The 18,647-nt window shown below is 55.4% G+C and overlaps 1 protein-coding gene across 1 annotated transcript; it reads left to right on the top strand.

Moving 5' to 3' along the window:
- Positions 1–2,249: 2,249 nt before the first annotated feature.
- On the top strand, positions 2,250–16,910 carry BSG (basigin (Ok blood group)). The gene is made up of 9 exons (XM_080384165.1): positions 2,250–2,387; positions 7,216–7,563; positions 9,149–9,305; positions 11,115–11,203; positions 11,718–11,845; positions 12,068–12,341; positions 14,716–14,740; positions 15,102–15,171; positions 15,799–16,910. Exons 1-8 carry the CDS (start codon positions 2,306–2,308, stop codon positions 15,157–15,159), a joined length of 1,161 nt encoding a protein of 386 aa, XP_080240291.1. The 5' UTR covers positions 2,250–2,305; the 3' UTR covers positions 15,160–15,171; positions 15,799–16,910.
- The last annotated feature ends 1,737 nt before the right edge of the window (positions 16,911–18,647 follow it).

The following is an 18,647-nucleotide window of genomic DNA, read 5'->3' as shown; positions in this document are numbered from 1 at the left end:
TGTTGCCTTAAGAAATGAGGCTAAAAGGTGAATAGGATTATTGTCACTTTATTCAGGCCTGGCAAATGGCTTCCAAGGTCACCAGGCTGGCACGGAGCAGCCCTGGCTGCTGGTTCAAAGCCAGCCCCCACCTCCCTTTTCCCAAGGAGCTGCTCTGTGCACCCCCAGCAGCTCCCCCCACCCAGGGGAGCATGAGGGGCCGTGCCCATGCACCTTCGCTCCTCTTGCAGCCGGTTACCCACCCCGCTGTGCTCGGGATGCTGCTGCAGGTGATGGGGTAGTACTGTGAGATGCCCCCTGGTCTGGGGGTGTCCAGGAGCACCCCAGCCTTGGCTCTGCAAGCTGGGCAGCTTCCCTGCTGCTCCCTGTCCAAAGAGCAGGGAGGTGCTGGGCCCCTCTCCCCAGCCTGGGGGGCTGAGGGCTCCCAGCAGTGCCAGCCACAAGATGCAACATGCTGGAGGCTGCCCGGAGCAGGATGGTCTCCTGGGGCCAGGGATGCTGTGGGCTGCCACGCTCTGCCCGATGCCGAATCCCTCCGGCACACGAGGGAGTGTGGCGGCTGTGAGGGGGTGACCAGGTGCTTGGGGGAAGAAATGTTTTGGGAGGACTCAGGAATTTTCAGGAGCCAGCAGATCCCTGTGGAGAGTGCGGCGGGACTGGCGCTGCCGGCTCCATTGTTTCAGCTCTTCCTGCCGGCACACACCCCCCCCCCCGGCTGTGAGCGTTCCACCTTGCTCCCAGGGCTGGGCTGGCTGAGAGCTGGCTCTCAGGACTGGGAAGAGCTGGGGACCGAGTGGCTGCCCCACAGAGGCCCCTCTGCCCTGGCTGCTGCAGCGCCAAAGCACCGGCTGTGCTTGGTTATCGCCCGCCCCAGCCCCTCGGCATTATCAGGCAGCTGCAGCTGGGCTGGTGCTGGGGACACAAGGGCCACCATCCCCATCCATGGGCTGGTGCTGGGGACACGAGGGCCACCATCCCCATCCATGGGCTGGTGCTGGGGACGTGAGGGCCAGCATCCTCGTCCACAAGCTGGTGCTGGGGACATGAGGACCAGCATTCTCGTCCACAGGCTGGTGCTGGGGACGTGAGGACCAGCATCCTCGTCCACAGGCTGGTGCTGGGGACGTGAGGACCAGCATCCTCGTCCACAGGCTGGTGCTGGGGACATGAGGACCAGCATTCCTGGCCACAGGCTGGTGCTCAAGACATGAAGGCCGGCATCTGCAGCCTCGTGGAAAGTAATGCCTGGGCTGCGGCCCTGGGACAGGCACCTTCCCTGTGCCTCGGGGTGCCCTGGCTGGGGGCTCTGGCTGAGGGCCGGAGCGGGCTGTGGGCCAGGGCCCTGGCGTGCTGGGCTGCCGGTTTGCCTTGGCACAGGCCCCACTGTTGTTGGCGGGAGCAATTGTCTCTGCCTCGCTCCCTGTGCTGGGGAAGCATCACCCGGTTCCCTTCCCATGTGCCCCACTGTGGGGATGTGGCCCCGGCTCACCCCGAGCACTGGCGGCTCTGGCACAGCCATGGCAGTGATGAGGCAGCTCCTGGCTCTTTCTGGGGACACCCGGGAGTGGCCATCCCGCACCCCTGCCGTGCTTGGGGACACCCCAGGGTGGCTGCTTCACGATGTGCCCCGAAGGGACAGCCAGGGAAGGTGTGTGGGTCCCCACCGGTGCTCCCTATGACACACGGTGCTCCCCGGCTTACCGCCCCCCCCTCCCCCCCGCACAGCCGCCTTCCCCCGGGGCTACGCCCCCCCTCCCGTTGCCGCTAGGACGCCAGGGACCCCCGGTTCCACCCAGTGCTGCTCGCCCACCCCTTCCCGCTGCTGCTGTGGTCCCAGGGACCCTCGGGGCCGCCGCTCCCCCAACCGCTCCCGCTGCCGCTGTGGTACCAGGGTCCCCCGGTGCTGCCGCCACTCCGTCCGTCCGCCCCGCTCCCTCCTCCCCCCCCCCCGCCCCGAGACCGGGACCGGCCCCACGCGCTCACGCGGGCGCTGCAGCCGCGTGGCCCCCGCTGCGCCTCCCCATTGGCTGCGCGCCTGGCTGGTGGGCGTGGCCGCGGCGGGACCGGCCCGAACCGGCTCTCCCCGCAGGGGAGCGGAGGGAGGAGAGATGCACTACGCCAGCGCTCCTTTTGATTGGCCGCGCCGGGCTGGATGGGCGGGACAGCGCGCCGGAGCGCCGCGCGATTGGCCCCTGGGAGGGCCGAGGGGTCGTGCCTCGCCCCGGGCCCGCCCCCGCCTCCGTGACACGGCGCGGCGCTTATATCGGGGCGGGGCGGCGCGGCGCGGCGCGGCGCGCGGGTAGAGATGGCGGCGGGAGCGGCTGGGCCGTGCAGCCTCCTGGCGCTGCTCCTCCTCGGCGGGCTGGCCGTCGGCGTCGCGGGGACAAGTACGGGACGGCGGGGGCTCGGGCTGGGCTGGGGCGGCTTTAGCCGGGGGGGACGGGGGGTGTCTCTGCGGGGCGGCCCGTGCCGGGGGTCCCGGCTCCGCGGAGCGGCTCTCGGGCCGTGGCGGGGAGCCGGGCTCCGCGGCGGGCTTGAACAGGGGAGGCGGAGCGGCGCTGGAGCCGGCCGGGACCCAGCGGGCGCCCTGCGGCGAGGCACGTCGCACGGCGGGCGGGGCCCGGCCTGGGCCCGGCGTTCGGGGGCGGGGAGGGGGGTGACCCTGTGCTGAGGGGGCGGGGGGGCCTGGGAGAGCGGCGGGGCAGGGTGGAGGGTCCCGGGGGCTGGGGTGTCCTGGGGTCTGTGGCTGGGCCGGGGGCTGTGAGGAGGGAGCGGGGGGGCCTGGGGACGTCCCACAGCCTGTGACGGGGCTGGGGGCTGTGAGGAGGGAGCAGGGGGGGCCTGGGGGAGCCTGGGACGCTATGAGGAGGGAGCGGGAGGGGGCTGGGGGGTCCCGCAGCCTGTGGCGGGGCTGGGGGCTGTGAGGGGGGGGCCTGGGGGGGGTCCCGCGGGCTGTGGCTGCCCCTGGGCCGCGGGCCATGCGAGCTGGCCCTGAGGGGGAAAGGCCCTGCGGGGGGTGCCCAGCTGCTTTCCCTGTGGGGAAACCAAGGAAATTTATTCCTCGCAGCCATTTCTCGGGTTTCCAGGGCTTATCCAGGAGCAGCAGGGTGCTCGCTTTAAATCCCTAAAGATGCTCACGTGGTGCTTAAGTTGATAATCCCCTAATGAGGGAACAACACCTCGGCCCCCCACCCCCTGCTCTGCAGCTGGGGGCTTGCAGCGGCCTGTTGGGTGCCTAGGGGCAGGATCCCAGAGGGGCTGGGACCTGCTGGGTGCTGCTGATGTTCCATTCCATTCCCTCGCTCATTGAGCCAGATCCTGGCCCGTCGGCCTGTTCAGGGCTGCCTTGGCAAAGACAATGGGTTTTTTGCCTGGAGGACTCCGCAGTCTCTGATTCATACCTGGTGCAGGAGGTGCTGATGGTGAAGGCTTTGTTTTGCTGTGAGCACTAGCCTGTTCTTCCTGGCTGTTCTGCGGGTACTAAAAAAGTCGCCACCTGTTTGTGTTATCAGACTTAGTGCAGTGCGGTTGAGCCAAACCCAACAATTGAAGGCGAAAGAGTGGGAGGCTTCTGAAAAATCCAGGGGTAGTGATGGAATGGTCTGCTCCATTGTGGCAGAGTTGCATTTTAATACTGGAGAGCAGGGGAGAGCCTTCTGAACTTCACGCTTAGGGGGTAGAACAAGGAGTTTCATGAACTAACCTGAAATGGCCCGTGTTGGCTGCTTCCTGCTCCCTCTGCCATGCTGAGCGCTGGTGGGGACCTGCCACAAGCTGTCCCCTGTCTAAGGGATCAACACAAATGCCATGTGGAGGAGGCTGTTTCTATTCCTTGGTCTGAAAAGCCTCAGAAGGAAAAGCTGCTACACAGGCCCATCAGTTCTGCAGCGTGTGTGTCCTGCCCTGGCTGCGGGGCTCTTGGGCTCGGTGCATTGCACTGCCGATTCTCCACATAAGCAGGGTGGGGAGGCTGGGAAGTGAGGGAGTTTGCCTCTCAAGGGTATTTAGATTTGGCTGTATAGAGCAGACTGAGAGATAGATATTTTAAACTGCAATATCCCAGCTTTTGGTAGCTCACCACGCAGAACAACTGGCTGAAGCGTAGGTAGGTGTGTGCTTGTACCCTGTGCCCTCAGGAGGAGGTATCCTGACGGAAAGCACTGGTCTTTGACTTGGCTGTGTTGGGACTGCCTGGTTATGCGAAGCCCAAGGAGGCGGTACATTCTATAGTTGTTAATGGAAATGACAAATAGTGTCAGAGGCTCAAACATCCCCTCCCGAGGCCAGGAAACAAAGGTCATGCTGGAGAGGAGAGCATACTCTGCGGGACAGGGCAGGCTCCTGCCAGGCTCGGCTGCCCAAGCATGGTCCCTGACACTGTTTACACCCCATGAACTCCTCCCTCTGCCCCCGGGCGAGAGGTTGTTTTTAGTTTGAAGGTGGCTGGAGAGAACGTTATCTGGTCGTGTCTGCCTTCACCCTGCTGGCCCAGCTTGGTCAGATACCGCACTGCGCCCAAGGGGAGTGTCCATCTCAGTTCTGAGAAGAATCTCTTGTTTTTGTGAGCTGATTTCAGTGTGCAGCCCGTCACCATTTGGGAAATGTTTTGAGTAGCTCTGATCGATTCCACTGGATTGATGCCAGCTGTGCTTGTGTGTCCCTGCACTCAGCAGGCGTGTTCCCCAGCCTTGAGTGCCCGGGATTTTTGATTGCCTGGCTTGCTTTGTGTTGGGAGCAGAGGGGGTTATTAATCCCATGTGAATGCAAATGGTACTTGCTGTTGTTACGGCTTGCTGAAGCTTTTTAGCCTGTCTGAACTGCATGAAGTGCCCTCTAACTCAAAGCAAATAACCTTGCAACAGCTTATTTTGTCGGTATACAATAATCACCTTGTATCTGTAAAAAAAAACCAACAACAAAACCCAAAAAAAACCCCTCGATGTTTACTAGCTCCCATTTAAAATCAGGCTGTAGTTAAAGTGGGACAGGCTTTTACAAGTGCTGCAGACAGTTCTGTAACTTGTCAGAATTAGGTGGTTGGGAGTGTTTAATCACAGGCTTGTGGTGTAAAAAAAAAAAAGCCCCATCAGGCATACAGGTCACTTCTAGAAGTGAAACTTGGTGTCTGGGGAAGTTGCTTACAGCTGATACCCTCCTATGGTTTTTTGGATCCCTGTCACCTCCTGCTTCTTTGTAATAATAGTCTGCCTTCTAAAAGTGTCTTGGTCTCAGATCAGGGTCAGATCTCTTTTCTTGTCCAGATCCAGGCATGTCTGTTCTTCCAGCCTTTCAAAGCTTTAGTATGTAAAGCTAATTTTTCCTTTGGGAAATGCATTATTTGGGACACTGAAACTTAGCTTGCAGACTTGCTTGTATTTTTCTGGAAGTTTGAGCAGACTTGGGTTTTGTAATACTGATTTGTTTCTGTGGACACAAAAAATGGGCATAGGATTTCTTGCCAAAACATCTTCAGGTACATATTAAAAAAAAAAAAAATTAGCTCCCAAACTCACCTCCTATGTGTCTGTACATCACAGTGTATATAGGGAGGATTTTGTATAATGACGAACCTTTAAGTGCTTAATAACAGAGTGAATTAATTTCCTGGAAGCTGTCCCTGCGTGCGGGGTGCCCCGTAAGCCTGCCCTTGGCACGTCTGAAGTGTAGTCAGCATGCGGGAAGGATGTGTTGCAAGCTCCACTAGTTCTTCTTAACTCTGAGTCGATTCACGTAAGTGATTTTGTTGATGCCTTTTCCAGAAGCGGTGTTGCTGCTAGAGCCTCCCTTCCTGCCCCTCCAGAACAGCTCCCCCAGGGCCTGCCCTTCTGGCTGCCTGGTGATGGTTTGCACCCTGGGGTGGCTGGTCACAGTGCCTGTTGCTGCACCTAAAGGTGTTTAGCAGCTCAGCTTTCCAGTCTGGTGACTCACAGACCTACCTTTGGACTGTGTTTTCAAAAGCTGAGCCCCCCGGCTTCTCGCCGCAAGAGCAGTTTGAAAAATACCGTAGTTGTAGCCTGCAGCTGCTTCTTGCTCTTTTAATCCGTTTATTTCTAATTTAGCCTGGCAAAGTTATCTTGCCTGAGAAAAAGTCTGATTTCAGTGTTTGTGTGAAAACAAAAGTTACATGTTTCCTCACCTGGTTTGCGACATCTTGCAGGCTGCAAGGCATTCCTCCCCCTAAAAAAAACTTGTTGTCTTAATAAATTGTTTTTAAAGTATCTGCCATGTATCTTAGTGAGCAGAGGTGTGGAACAAGCGTGTGAGAGCGAGGCAGAGAGCAGCCCTTGCAGCGCAGTGAGGGCTGGCAGATGAGAGGCCAGCGAAGGGAACGGTATGTGTGGCAGTGCACAGTGTCCCCTGGTCACCATGCAGGGTATGTGTGGCAGTGCACAGTGTCCTCTAGTCACCACGCAGGGTATGTGTGGCAGTGCACAGTGTCCCCTAGTCACTGTGCAGCGATGGGGGGTGCCTGGGACCCGGCCTGCTCCCAGCTGACCTCAGGCAAGGCAGCGAGGGGGAATGGGCACGTTCCTCTCCAGGGTGAGAGGCGAGTAATGAAGCACTTTTCCCGTGGCAGTTGCCTTAAAACTGACTCAGCAGGGCTTGGTCTGCTCTGGGTGCTGCCCTCCCCGTGGTGGGACGCGTGTCTGGGGCTGTGCTGCCTTGCTGTGCTGCCAGCCTTCCATCGCGACCTGCGGCGGGTGCTTTGGCAGACCCATGCCAGAGTGCAGGGGATGCTTAATTTGTCTGGGGACCATGGAGGCTGGGTAAGCCCTTGCAACAAAACCCTGTTGTTGTCTTCATCCAGAACTGAAATTGCCTGGGGACCGAGTGAGTGTTGGGGAAGCGTTGCAGGCACTTGGTCTGCCCCAGCGAGTGTCGTGTTGCAACTCTGTCCCTCGTGGAAGATGGGCAGTGCCATGACTGCTGTGGGTTTCTTGTTTTTATAGTGGCAAATGCTATATGCTGGTTTGTGTATTCTGGTTTTGCAGCTGAGTTGCAGGAAGTGTTGACTGGAGGAGCAACAATTAAAAATAACAGCCCTGTCTGAGCTGGGCAGAGTTCAGAGAGCGTGGAGGGGAGGGAGGGAAGAGTATGCTGATCTGAACGTCGTGTGTGTCCTCTTCTCAATGGCTGACTTCTTGTTTTTTTGCTGTAGAGGGTGATTTCTTGCTTTGCACTAACACTTTGCACTAATACCTCTTCAACTCATAGCTGGTTTTATAAAGTCACCGCTGTCTCAAAAGAGACTGACTCAGGACAGCGTCGAGTTGTACTGCGAGGCGATTGGCAATCCCATCCCTGAGATCCAGTGGTGGTTTGAGGGAAACGAGCCAAATGAGACCTATGCTCAGCTCTGGGATGGTGCACGGCAGGACCGTGTCAAAATCAACGCCACCTACAACCTGCACTCTACCAGTACCATCTACATCGCAAACCTCACAAGCGACGACTCGGGCATGTATGAGTGCCGGGCTAGCAACGACCCTGACCGCAACCACTTGTCGAAGAGCCCCAAAGTCAAGTGGATCCGTTCCCAGGCGAACGTTTTTGTCATCGAACGTGAGTGGCCACACAGGCCTTGGCACTTGCTCGGACACCAGTGTCTTGAGTCTCCTGCCATGCTCACCCCTGCACCCGTGTCCTGTGGCTCCCGAAAGCTCCCCTCACCCTCCCATCCCAGCTGTAGAACTGAGAGACTCCCACCCTCTGTCATCTCCCTCACCACTTGTGACTTGACCCAAAATGGTCCTGCTCAAAAAGGGTTGTGGCTTCCCAACCAAAACGCCCTTCGGCAATCCTGTGCCTTTTCCGGAGCCAAAGACCTGGAACCTGCCGCTTATTTCCCCGAGTGCCTCCGAGTCCCGGTGCTGGCTTGCAGAATTGAGTCTTGATTCTGTGGTAGACTCTGCCCTAACCACCACTGACAAACTGGCCCTTCCCTACAGCTCGTACAGCTTCTGCTCCTCTCAACAGTCCGGCTTTAAGCTCGCTTTCTTGCTAGTGATACAAGCTGTGGGGAACAAAACTTGCTTTGAGCTTCTTGAGATGCAACCGTTTTTGAAATGGCCGTGTCTGTGTGCGACACTGAATGTGTTGTAGTTGCTTGTCCTGTGGAAGTGACCGGGTTCCCTCTAGTTACAGAGCTGGCAGTCGAGCTCTGGAGCTCACAGGCAGCTGCTTTGAGTAACAGAAACCTGGGCCAGTGTCAGGGATTTAAAAAATCCTGCTAAGGTCTTACCATGAATCCTGAAGTTAGCAGAGCAGCACAGCAGTCTTCTCAGCATAAATGTGCTAGGGAATACAGAACTCCAGCAGAACCTTCTTCCAGTGGGATTTGGGTAGGAGGAATAGCAAAATGTCTGTCAGCCCTGTGCAAAAATTGTTCCTTCCAAGAGATTGAAAGGAAGGGTAAGGAACCGTAGTGCTACCAGGGCTGTGCAGCGGTGCTGCTAATGGCAGCAGTTTCCTTGAATTGCCTCCTACAAGTAGAAATGCCTGAGTCATGTTGCATAATTTACTGCTGCTTGGCTCATGGAGGCCCCAAGACCTTTCGGAGTCGTGGTTCTGTGTGTTCTCCCTGGAGTAGATCTAACTCTTAATCTGGGCTGCATCAGGTGATGCTCATACTGCTCACCTATGGTCTTGTTTGCTACCCCTCACAAGAGAGGATCTTGAACTGCCATCCATTTCCTTACCTGAAGGTATCTAAAGCTGCCTAGATTCTGGAAGGTGTTGACACAGAGTGCTATAGTGGCTCATAAAAGCAGAGCGCCATGCTCTGCCCTTCACAGTATGACCTTTCCTATTGCTTATCGAGCACTTAGCTCTGCTGGAGCTGCACCCATTGTAGGGACAGCAGGAGGCTCGGTGATCCAGCACACATGGCAGCGGTCCTGCTCGTGGTGGGAGCAGCTGCAAGGCCAGCGCTGGTTATCGCTAGGTGCAGTCAGGCCCTCGCTGCCTGGCATTCGAGTCTCTCCTATGCTGGTGTCACCAGTTCTGGTAGGAAACTGTTTGCAGAGGTAAGTGAAAGCTATGATAGAGACCAGAAGGAGCTGTGGGTTTTGCAGTAGAGGTTCTTGGGCAGGCACATGACCTCTGGGATACCGGTTGTTAACTTCCATTGAATTGTTTACAAATGCAGGTCCAGAAATCAAAGCTCATGTAACTGGTGTCTCTGGCAAGCTGATCCTCAGCTGTAACATCACTGCGCCTTACCCTGCCATCAAGGGGCACGAATGGATGCACGGGGACAAGATACTTCAGACGGACACAGAGTCAAGTGCTTTCACCAGTTACACGTGAGTGTCAGGGGCAAGGTCAGATAAGAATCTGAACACAGGCCTCAGGTTTTTTACCGGAGGCAGTTAATGTTTCCTATCGGCTGAACCCGAAGCGAAATGCTTTCAGTCTTGCTGAAAATGTATGCTTTTAAACTTTAGAACATAAGATGAGCTAAGCAACATTTTGGTAAGGCCCAACATTTCCTCCTTTATGAGGAGGACAGGGCAAAAAGGAGGAGGAAGGGAAAGTTATATGCCACAAATACCCTCTTAGTAAGAGAAGTTCTGCTGCTTTTTACGCAGGTGTTCAGCTGGGCTCTGGTTTGTCAGGTGCAGCATGGCTGGGGCTGTCGTCTGACCTGAGTCCACACTGTCTGTCTGTGCTGGAGCTGTTTTCCCAGGGTTTTGAGGGACCCCTGCTCTGAGCAGGATGTCAGCTCCTTGCTCCCGGAGGTCACGTGTGGAACGAGAGACTCCCGTGTATGCTGTCTGCGCCTCTGGGTTTTATGTACCTTTCCAAAGTCCAACCGTTCTTACAGAACAAGCTGGGAAGCTGCCCCTGAGTTCTGGTCAGTGCTCAGAAACTGTTCGCAGGATGTAGCGGAGCAGAAACGGGAATACCAGCCTTATTGTAACAGTGCAGTGAGCTTTCCTTTTTGATTACAGTCAGGCCTGGCTGGCAGTGACCCAGCAGCTGTAGAGGCATCATGTCCTTTTGTATGGCAGTGCCGACGTGCCTGTCTCCCCATAGCAACAGGGAGCTGAACAAGGATTAAAGTATTTATAACCCAGCCTCCCTCGCGTGACCTCAATTCCTCAGCTGAGTGGTTTTTGGAAGTGGGAAGCACCATGCACAGTAGAACTAACAAAACAGCCTGTTGTCCCAGTGCAGCCACAGGACTGAAACTTTGCCTGCCCCTTCCCTTGAGTGGGCATTACTAAGCTGCAGAATGAGGTGTTTGTTGCAGTGCAGTGTAATCCACTAAATCTCATTGCAGCAGCTTTACAAAAAGGAAAATGGGAGAGTTCTCCCTACGCTTGGGTCAATCCAGAGTAATCCAGCCTGGGTGTTTCTTTGCCACTGCTTTGCCATGTGTTTCAGTTGGCTTTTCTGCAGGGGAGGAACAGCCTTCCTCTGAACCTGTTGTCCTAAACTCCTTGCTGGCCTCCTTTAGAGGTGAACCGCAGGGCTGATGTCTTAACCTGGGGTGTGTGGCTGTGTCCTGGGTTGTGCTGGCTAGAGGACTCCCTTGCTGCACCTCAGATTCTGTTGGCTTTGCACAGTAGGGTATGGTTGTGGTTTTTTTTTTTACATGAGTCTGGAGTCTGTATGGAAGAGGGAAGAGCATGGAGTTGGCCGCTTCTGAACGGTACATACGGCACTGCACCTGGGGATGGTGTAGTGTTGTCCTGGTGCTCCTGGTTTTCTTCATCTGTACTAGCTAACAGTTTTGGTCTTCAATTTTTTTGCCCTTTGTAGAGTCCCTGATAGCAAGAGTGCTTTGGGTTAGGGAGTGAATGCTGCTGGTTTTCAGGATTCAGGACACAGGGTCAGGAAGCCTCAGTGATGACTGACTTGACGGACCTGTGTTAGACTTGGTGTATGTGAAACCCTCTTCTGCCATCCTCACTCTTTGAGGGGAGAAGGGTGGAGAGTTGGGTTGCTGTAGATACGTGGTGCAGCACAAGTACTGGTGCTGGAATGGGAGAAATTGCCTGTGGAGGAGATTGATGCTTAGCGGTGTCTCTTTCCATGGGTCTGGAGTTTGGTGTCTGTGGATGAGTCAGTTGTGCTGAATGCTTATCTGACATCCTGTTCTCTGGCAGAATCGAGGGGAAGATGGAAGAGCACTCTGGTGTCTATGATTGTGTCTACAAAACAAACCCAGTGATAAAAGCACAAGTGAATATTTCAGGTAACTTCATATGTTTGCTTCTGGGTCCGAGGAGGGGAGTGGAGAAGCTGCGTTCTCCTGAAGGCTTTGCTTTGGTATCTTTTCAGCTGCTTAAAGCTGCTTCTAGTCCTTACTGATAAGGCTGCAAGACTCTACACGTGTACTACTGGGCTTGCTCTGTGAGGCAGCTCCATTTTATCAGGCAGCTAAAGCATCTGTAGGGTCAGCTCTTAGACCTTGCATTAAAGCAGCCTTCTGCTGTGGGCATGCTCCCACAAGAATAACGGGAGAGGGATGATACCTGGTGGGCGAATGTGTCTGAGCCTTTCTCGAAGCAGCTTGATGTGCTTTCCTTTCTGAAAATGCTGGACAACGGGCAAGCGAGGAGAACAGACCCGCTAAGGCATTTCGGAAACTGAAGTCAGGCTGTATGGGTAACGGTGTCTGATGCTGGCTGGGGGCGGGGCTGCAGGGGGCACGAATCTACGTGCTTTCTACGGTGAGGTGCCTGAATTTCTTTTTCTCTTGGTTATAGTTCCACCCCAAGTGATGGCATACAAGAAGTCTGAGCATGGGAATGAAGGGGACACTGGTGTGCTGACCTGCAAGAATCCCTCTTTCCCCCCTGTTTTCTCTTGGTTCTGGTACAAAAGTGGTCAAGAGGTAAGTGCTGTGGTTTGATGCTCTTTCTCCTCTTCTGCCTACCCTGTTTCCCAGCAAAGAGGTGGAGGACCTTGCCCCATCAGAATTAGCTGTTTCAAAGTAGCCTGCTCGGTGCTGTGGCAAGGAGGATTCCTGTAGTAGTAGAACCATGCGTAGTAAGTGAGCAGCTCCCCTCATCTCAGCACTGCCCTGAGAGCTGTCTCCCTTTCTCCCTCCCTCCAGCCCATCATCAATGGTTCTGGTCGATACATTATCAAGTCCAGTGGCAACAAGACAGAGTTACGCATTCTTAAACTGAATATTGAGGAGGATACGGGTGACTACCACTGCAATGCCACCAACTCTTACGGCTCTGGTGGTGCTACAGTGAACCTGCGTGTACGCAGCCGTCTAGCAGCACTCTGGCCCTTCCTGGGTATTGTGGCAGAAGTCCTCGTTCTTGTCACCATCATCTTCATCTATGAGAAGAGGAGGAAGCCAGATGAAGTTCTTGATGGTAAGAGGTGCCTGGGGTTAAATCTTTCTGGGCAAACCAAGTGACTTGTAGGGTGCAAGCAAAATGTTCTTTTGGAGTTCCCTTTATCAGATGGGCATTAATTTGAGGGCTGCTTCTCAGGGCACTCCTTGTAAAACGATGGTAGTCTTTGCCAGGCTGCTTTAGGGTGAAGTTGCAAGTACTTGTGCTTTTCGGACAGTCCTTCAGCAAGCTGTGCTTTGGATCTGGAGCGAGATAAGATTCAGTGCTGGTCAGCCTGACCTTTTGTCTCACCAGTTCCTCTGCACTTTGCTCAAGTGCTTCATGTGAGTGTCTGCAGGACGGGGCTGGCTTTGGCAGCTAATGTTCTGGAGAAGCTGATTTCAGAACAAGTAGTAGAGCTTTTTTGGTGCTGCAGAATCGAGGGACTGCGTTAGTGGCTCTGTAAGACTAGGGTTAGCTTAATTCACGTTCAGTTCATGGATCTGTTTTGGGTCCTCTGATCCACGCATCCTGACTCCAGGAGACTTCCTCAAGGCCTGGTGCTCTCTTTATTCTGTTCTGGGAATATCAGCTCCTCCCTTTCCTTATCAGTAAGGATCTGCATTGTGTTAGCCCAGCCACCCCTCCCTTATCTGATCCAGTTAACAATGAAGTGTAAATGCTTGGTATCCTTCCTGCTTGCTGGGTCAGGCCCCTTAGCCCTGAAACAGCACATCAGGCAGGCTGAGTGGAGTGAGGGTTCAGCAGAGGGACTGAAACTAAATATCCCTCCCCTTGGGGAACTTTACTCGAGGCAGTTTTACAGGCGGAGGCTTTGTCCTCTTGACACTCTTGGCTGGAAGGCAGATGTCTTTCTAAGGCTGTTGTAGCCGCATCTTCCAGCAAAAAAACTATAGCCTGTGAGTGTAGAGAGTGATCTGGCTTCTGATGGCATCAGCCTGGGCCAGATCATGTCGAGTGCTGACCTGTCAGAGCTGTAGCAGATGCTTTGACAGATGAAGACTGGGCATGTGTCCTGATGCTCCTTGGCCAGAGCTCTTAAGCTCAGGTTCCCAAGTGCTTGCGGATGAGGGTACAGCACCATATAAAGCTTTAGACTTCCCTAGCGTAAGGTGGTTACCTCTCCCCAAAAGTCTTTGTAGCTTTGCCCCTCTTGAGAGGAGGCAGCAGTAAGGCATGGCTGAGCCAGCTCGGACAAATGCTGCTCCTCACGGTACGTGGTTGTGAGGATGATCCATTACCTGGGATGGGAAGAGTTTGGCTTGTGTACGGTGTGATATCCTTGCTGGTGTTATCTTTCCACTCTTCCCTTCTCTGCTGCTGGGTGCCACCTCAAATGGTAAGTAGAAGATTTTGTGCCATGTTCCTGCAGCCGTCCTCTCACCAGCTGTATGCACGCACATCTTGGTGCCTGAGGCAGCCCCAATCCTTAGAGCGTGGGCCTCACCGCTCGGTGCTGTTTGAGGGAAGCTGGGACTCTGGAAGAGATGATGGGGAACCTTCCTGCTGGAAGGTGGCAGGCTGCAGGGAGCTGGTGAAAGGCCCCAGGGCTTGGCACGTGTCAGCAGCAATGTTTTCTTAGCCGTGCTTCTCAGCGTAGCAAGAATGTGGTGTGCAGGGCGATTATTGATTTCACAAAATGCGTGGGGAAGAAGAGCATACTGCTGCTGATGCTTAAAGCTTCATTCCCGAAACATCTTGTTTGGATTCCCCTTTACTTGCCGTTGAATTCTGCTCAGATCTGGGAGCCATCTGAGTTAGCGGTGCCGCAGGGGTGAGAGCAGCAGTGAGATCTGTGGCAGCTGGGCTGTTTTGCTGGACGGATCTGTGGCGCTCTTTTTTTCCAGTTCTGACTGCTGGTGGTGGGAAGACTGGCTGGTCTGCTGAGGGTACACAGGGCGCAAGTGTTAAACAGATGTTCCCAGTCAGCAGTGCTGCTTTAGAGACTGGGATGCTTCCCTGTGTGACTGACTCGGTGGTCTCCTGGGGTGGTTAGTCCCAGGTGTGCCTCAGTGAGGTGCCAGACCTGACAGCTGCTGGCTGCCAGGGCGATGGTGACTTATCCTGTGAGCCAAGCCTACCCTGTGCCAACAGGAGCTTACGTCTAAGTTTGTGCCTTGTCTAAGCCTAGACAAGAAGCAGCTTAACTCATGCTGGGAGTGGTAGTCTTCCAGTAAGAAGTAGCCCCCTGCTCTGCCAGGTCCTGGCAAAACGAGCCCTGTGGGGGAGATGACCTTTTGTGTTCAGTGCTGTGCAGGCAGTAGTATCCAGTGTATCCAGTAACCGGTCTGAAATGCAGTGCCCAGAGTTTTAAGAGGTGACAGGGATTACTTCTTACATGCTGTTCCTGACACTACTCATTCTTTCTTTCTATGCTGTTCTGAATGTGAAGATGATGATGGAGGTTCTGCACCGCTGTAAGTACCTTGCTTTTTCCTGGTTAGCCAGACTTGTACTGGCAGATCACATCCATCCAGGGAATCTGCTCTGAATATAAAAGCTAGCTGGTGTGGGGATAGCACACAAGCTTGCTGGGCAGGAGACTCCCCCCACCCCACCCCACCCCACCCCCTCCCGGAATCATTTAATGTGACCTGGGTATGAGCCACATAAAATGGGGGATGGCACCAGTGTCTCAAACTGATGCTGTTCTCGTGACTAATGTCATTTTGCTTTACCTTGACCATCTATTTGGACCTGAATTACATTGGGGGGGGGGGGGGGGGGGGGCGCTTTGTGCTTTTTTTTGTTTCCTCACTGCCCCTTCTCTCTTTCCAGGAAAAGCAACGCCACAAACCACAAGGACAAGAACGTCCGCCAGAGAAATGCTAACTAAGAGAGGGGCCAGGTGAGTGCAACTCCCCAGGGTAGAGCCGCTGCCAAGAACAGTGGCTGTGCCAGGCTCTTTGCCCCCTCGCAGCGAGGGGCTCCTACAGCAGCCTGGGTGCCTGTCTCTGGCTGTAACCCAGCTGGAGCTCTATCAGCTGCTCAGAGGTCTGTCCTGGCTGCACTGTCTGCATCTGCAAAGGGTCTCTGGGAGAAGCAGGAGCATCCATGCTGACAGAGGCTCTTCTGGCCCAGCACCATACTGCAGAATCTGGGAAGGTTGTGGGGGGACACGTGTTGCTGTGAAGCTCAGGCACAGGCCTGGTAGAAACCTTCCAGAGCTGCTGGGACTGTGTGTGGGATAAGGCAGGGTGTCTGACCTCTGCCCAGGCAGGCGAGGGGAGAGGGAGAAGAATGTGTGGGACTACAATGGTGCTCTAAAGCATGGGAGAGTTAGGTTATGACCTAATATGACTGCCTGGTAACTCCTGCCCTGGACTTGAGCAGGAGGTAAGTCCTAGCCCACAGCTTTACTGACGGGCTGCCTTTGTCCTGTACTGCTCCATCAGCCCCCTCTAGCACAGTGCAGCCTTACTGGTACAGCTGGGTTATCTAAGTGGCTTTTCTCTCTCTCTCTCTCCCCTGCCAGGTGACATGTAGATGAACAACTCATCTGGACAATTTTGTTTTCTTCTAATGTTTTGGTAAAATAGCACCATGAAATATTCTAGTGCGTCCTTGCGATTCAGTTACTTCACTTTCTAAAGAAACTTAAGTTGTAGAATCTAAAATACACTTTTTTTTTTATTAAAAAGAGTTGTGGGAGGGTTTTTCTACCTGTAAATGTAAATTCCTTGTTTCTGGTAGTCTAGGTCACTGGCTGTCTCTGTCCTAGGTTTGTTTGTGTTGGTACAGAGGGGGTGGGTGGGAGTACAGCTTGCTTCTTCCTCACCTCTGGGAAGAACAGGGTGTGTTGGACTGGGCCATTCTGAAATGCCCTCCTGCCCCACCTCAGTGTTTGAAGCCACTCAAAGAGCTGTAGAGAAGACCTGAACGTGCAGCGAGATGTGCGCAGTTCCTCGTGTGCTGCTCCACAGACGCAGGTGGCACAGCCTGGGTTCCCAGTTCTGTTGTCCTGCCCTGTTTGCGTGGGTCAGGAAGAAGCAGCTTTGGTGACAGTGGGAGATGACCCAGCCTGACCCGAGAGTTCCCAGGAAAGTAGTTCTGTGTCTCCCAGCGCATCACCTGGAGCAAGGCCATACCTTTCCCTAGTGTGGAAGCAGCACATGTCCCGTATGCCACTTGGGCAGGGGCACCAGGCACGGCTGCTGTTGCCACTCCTGGGGAGCAGCGGGCAAAGGGCTCATTCCTCGGCACGTCCTGTCAGCCATCGGCTCCTCCAGAGCTGTTCTTAGTTACCCTAAAAATAAACAGACAACCAGGAGGCAGTGTGCTAGAGCTGGACACGGGATAAATGCGATTGCTGTTAACTTATTTCGTGGGTGGTTATATCTCTTCTCAGGTTGCTGCAGTGGGGGATCGGGGCAGAGTGAGCAGGGGCTGCGGTCAGTGCCGGGGGCAGTTTAACAGCGTGTGTTCTTGTGCTTGAGCCATTGTGATGTTTGCATGACGTGGGAGCCTGAGAGCAGACAAGTGCTCAGTGGAGTCTAATACCTTTATTGCTGGGTAGCATTGAACTGTTCCATCTGTTAACACACTTCACAAATAAAGATGATTCCTTTTTTTTTTTTCTTTTCCCCATCTTTGTTTGGACTCTAGTCTCTTCCCTATGGGCTGGACCCCTGGGTTGCCTGACCTGCTGACTCATTTCTGGCTGTAGAACGCAATGCCGTCTCGCAGCTCGGTGCCAGCTCTGACTGTACTCTGATCACCAAGTATTTGCAGCTCGAGAGGTGTTCAAGCCTTTGTGGAGGGAGATGAGTGGTGCTCCCTGCTCTGCAGAGCCTGGAGCACGCTTGCTTGTCTGGGGACAGGCATCACCTCTCCCTGCTGCATGGTTTCTTGTGGCTGTGGGGTCAAGGATCAGCCCTGTCCTACACGAGCCTTTGCAGGATGTGCTGCTTGTGTGTCCTGTGCTTCTCTTAAGCAGTTATTTTTCTTTCGCCCTGCACTTTCCTGTGGTGGGACAGCAGAGGTGCAATGCCTTCGCTGCCTTTGCGTGCAACCTTGTGCCTGGGGAGAGGATGGATGATAATGGTGGGGGGTCCTTTTCCTGCTGCCAGCTCTGCGCTCTGTCCCTTGCAAGCGAGGCGGTGCTGGAGAGGAGCCACCGTGTGCTTCCAGCTGGTCCCAGTGCGTGACTGAGCCATGGCCTTGCAGCCTCAAGCTGTACCCAACTCTTTCCCTGTCCAGGAAGGGGTAACGGGAGCACGGCTGCGACTGCAGCGCTGTGCCTAGAGAGCTGCTGCCTGCAGGAAGGTCTGGCAGCAGCGCTGGCAGCCCAGAGCTGCGGTGGCCGGGTCCCTCCTGATAGTTTCTGCTGCCTCAGTGTGTCATCAGCGGGGCTGACCGGGCAGCGTGGCTCTGCGGCATGGAAGTGGGTTATGCAAGCCTTCACAGCCAGCCTTGTGCTTGCGGGTGCTGTCTGGGTGAAAAAATCAATGCATGGCTTAATTTGCTTGATGAGGATTATGGGTCCTGCCTGACCCAGCTCTGGGCTGCTGCACAAAGCATCGCTTGTGCCTTTTGTTAGGCTGGGCAGGCCCAGAGGAGAAAAACAGCCTGGGGAGCTGGGATGGGGATGGAGCAGCATCGTGCTGCTCTCTGCCGAGCCTGCTCTCCCACAGCAGCTGCCATGGTGAGCCAAGGCGAAGCGCTGCCGCACTGAGCTCTGTGCATGGCTGGTGCTCAGAGCTCTGCTCCGTCCCGGGGAGCGCAGGTGCTCCAGGCACTGCTGCCTGCGGGCATCCTGCTCAGCCTGTGGGCATCCTGCTCAGCCTCCGTGTCTTGACGCCTTGGGGCGAGCCTGGCTGGGACCCCTGTGTTTGCTCCAGCCCCCTGTGCAGGTGGGCTCACTGGGGGCTACGCTGGGCTCAGGGCTGGTGGCCAGCACTGTGCTCGGGGGCGGTTTGGAGAAACAGGCTATTGCTTGGGGGCAGCTCTGCGATGCCAAGAGGGCGACTTGGTGCCGTGGCCTGGAGCGTAGGTTTTGGGGTCTCTTCCGTGGGGCTGAGAGCATGGGCATGGGGCAGGGCTGGCGGCTGTGGGCGGCGCGGTTGCCGGACGCGGGGATGTCCGGCTGCGTTTCTGTACCGCGGGCAGCAGATGGTGCCACCCGCCGCGGCCACGTTGTCCGTGTGGCACCGTGACCCCGAGTGGGTCTTGCCTGACCCCGGGCCTGTGGCAACCAGGGCGGCAAGAACCGTGGCCCCTGCAGCGGTGGTGGCTCTGCTTCTGCATCCAGCCCTCGCTGGGGGCTTGGCCGGTGTCCCCATCCCGGTGCACCCCGACACCTCGCAGCCCGGGAAGCTGCGTGCT

Source organism: Falco punctatus (assembly GCF_963210335.1).
Source record: "Falco punctatus genome assembly, chromosome: 4".
In the NCBI taxonomy this organism is placed as follows: Eukaryota; Metazoa; Chordata; class Aves; order Falconiformes; family Falconidae; genus Falco; species Falco punctatus.
This window is presented reverse-complemented; position numbering and strand designations above follow the sequence as displayed.

What these genes read in the sequence shown, in the direction of transcription:
- BSG (XM_080384165.1), top strand. Translation starts at nt 2,306, where the DNA reads ATGGCGGCGGGAGCGGCTGGGCCGTGCAGCCTCCTGGCGCTGCTCCTC. An exon ending in GAACGTTTTTGTCATCGAAC is followed by an intron (nt 7,564 to 9,148) that starts GTGAGTGGCCAC and finishes TTACAAATGCAG; the next exon opens with GTCCAGAAATCAAAGCTCAT. An exon ending in AGTGCTTTCACCAGTTACAC is followed by an intron (nt 9,306 to 11,114) that starts GTGAGTGTCAGG and finishes GTTCTCTGGCAG; the next exon opens with AATCGAGGGGAAGATGGAAG.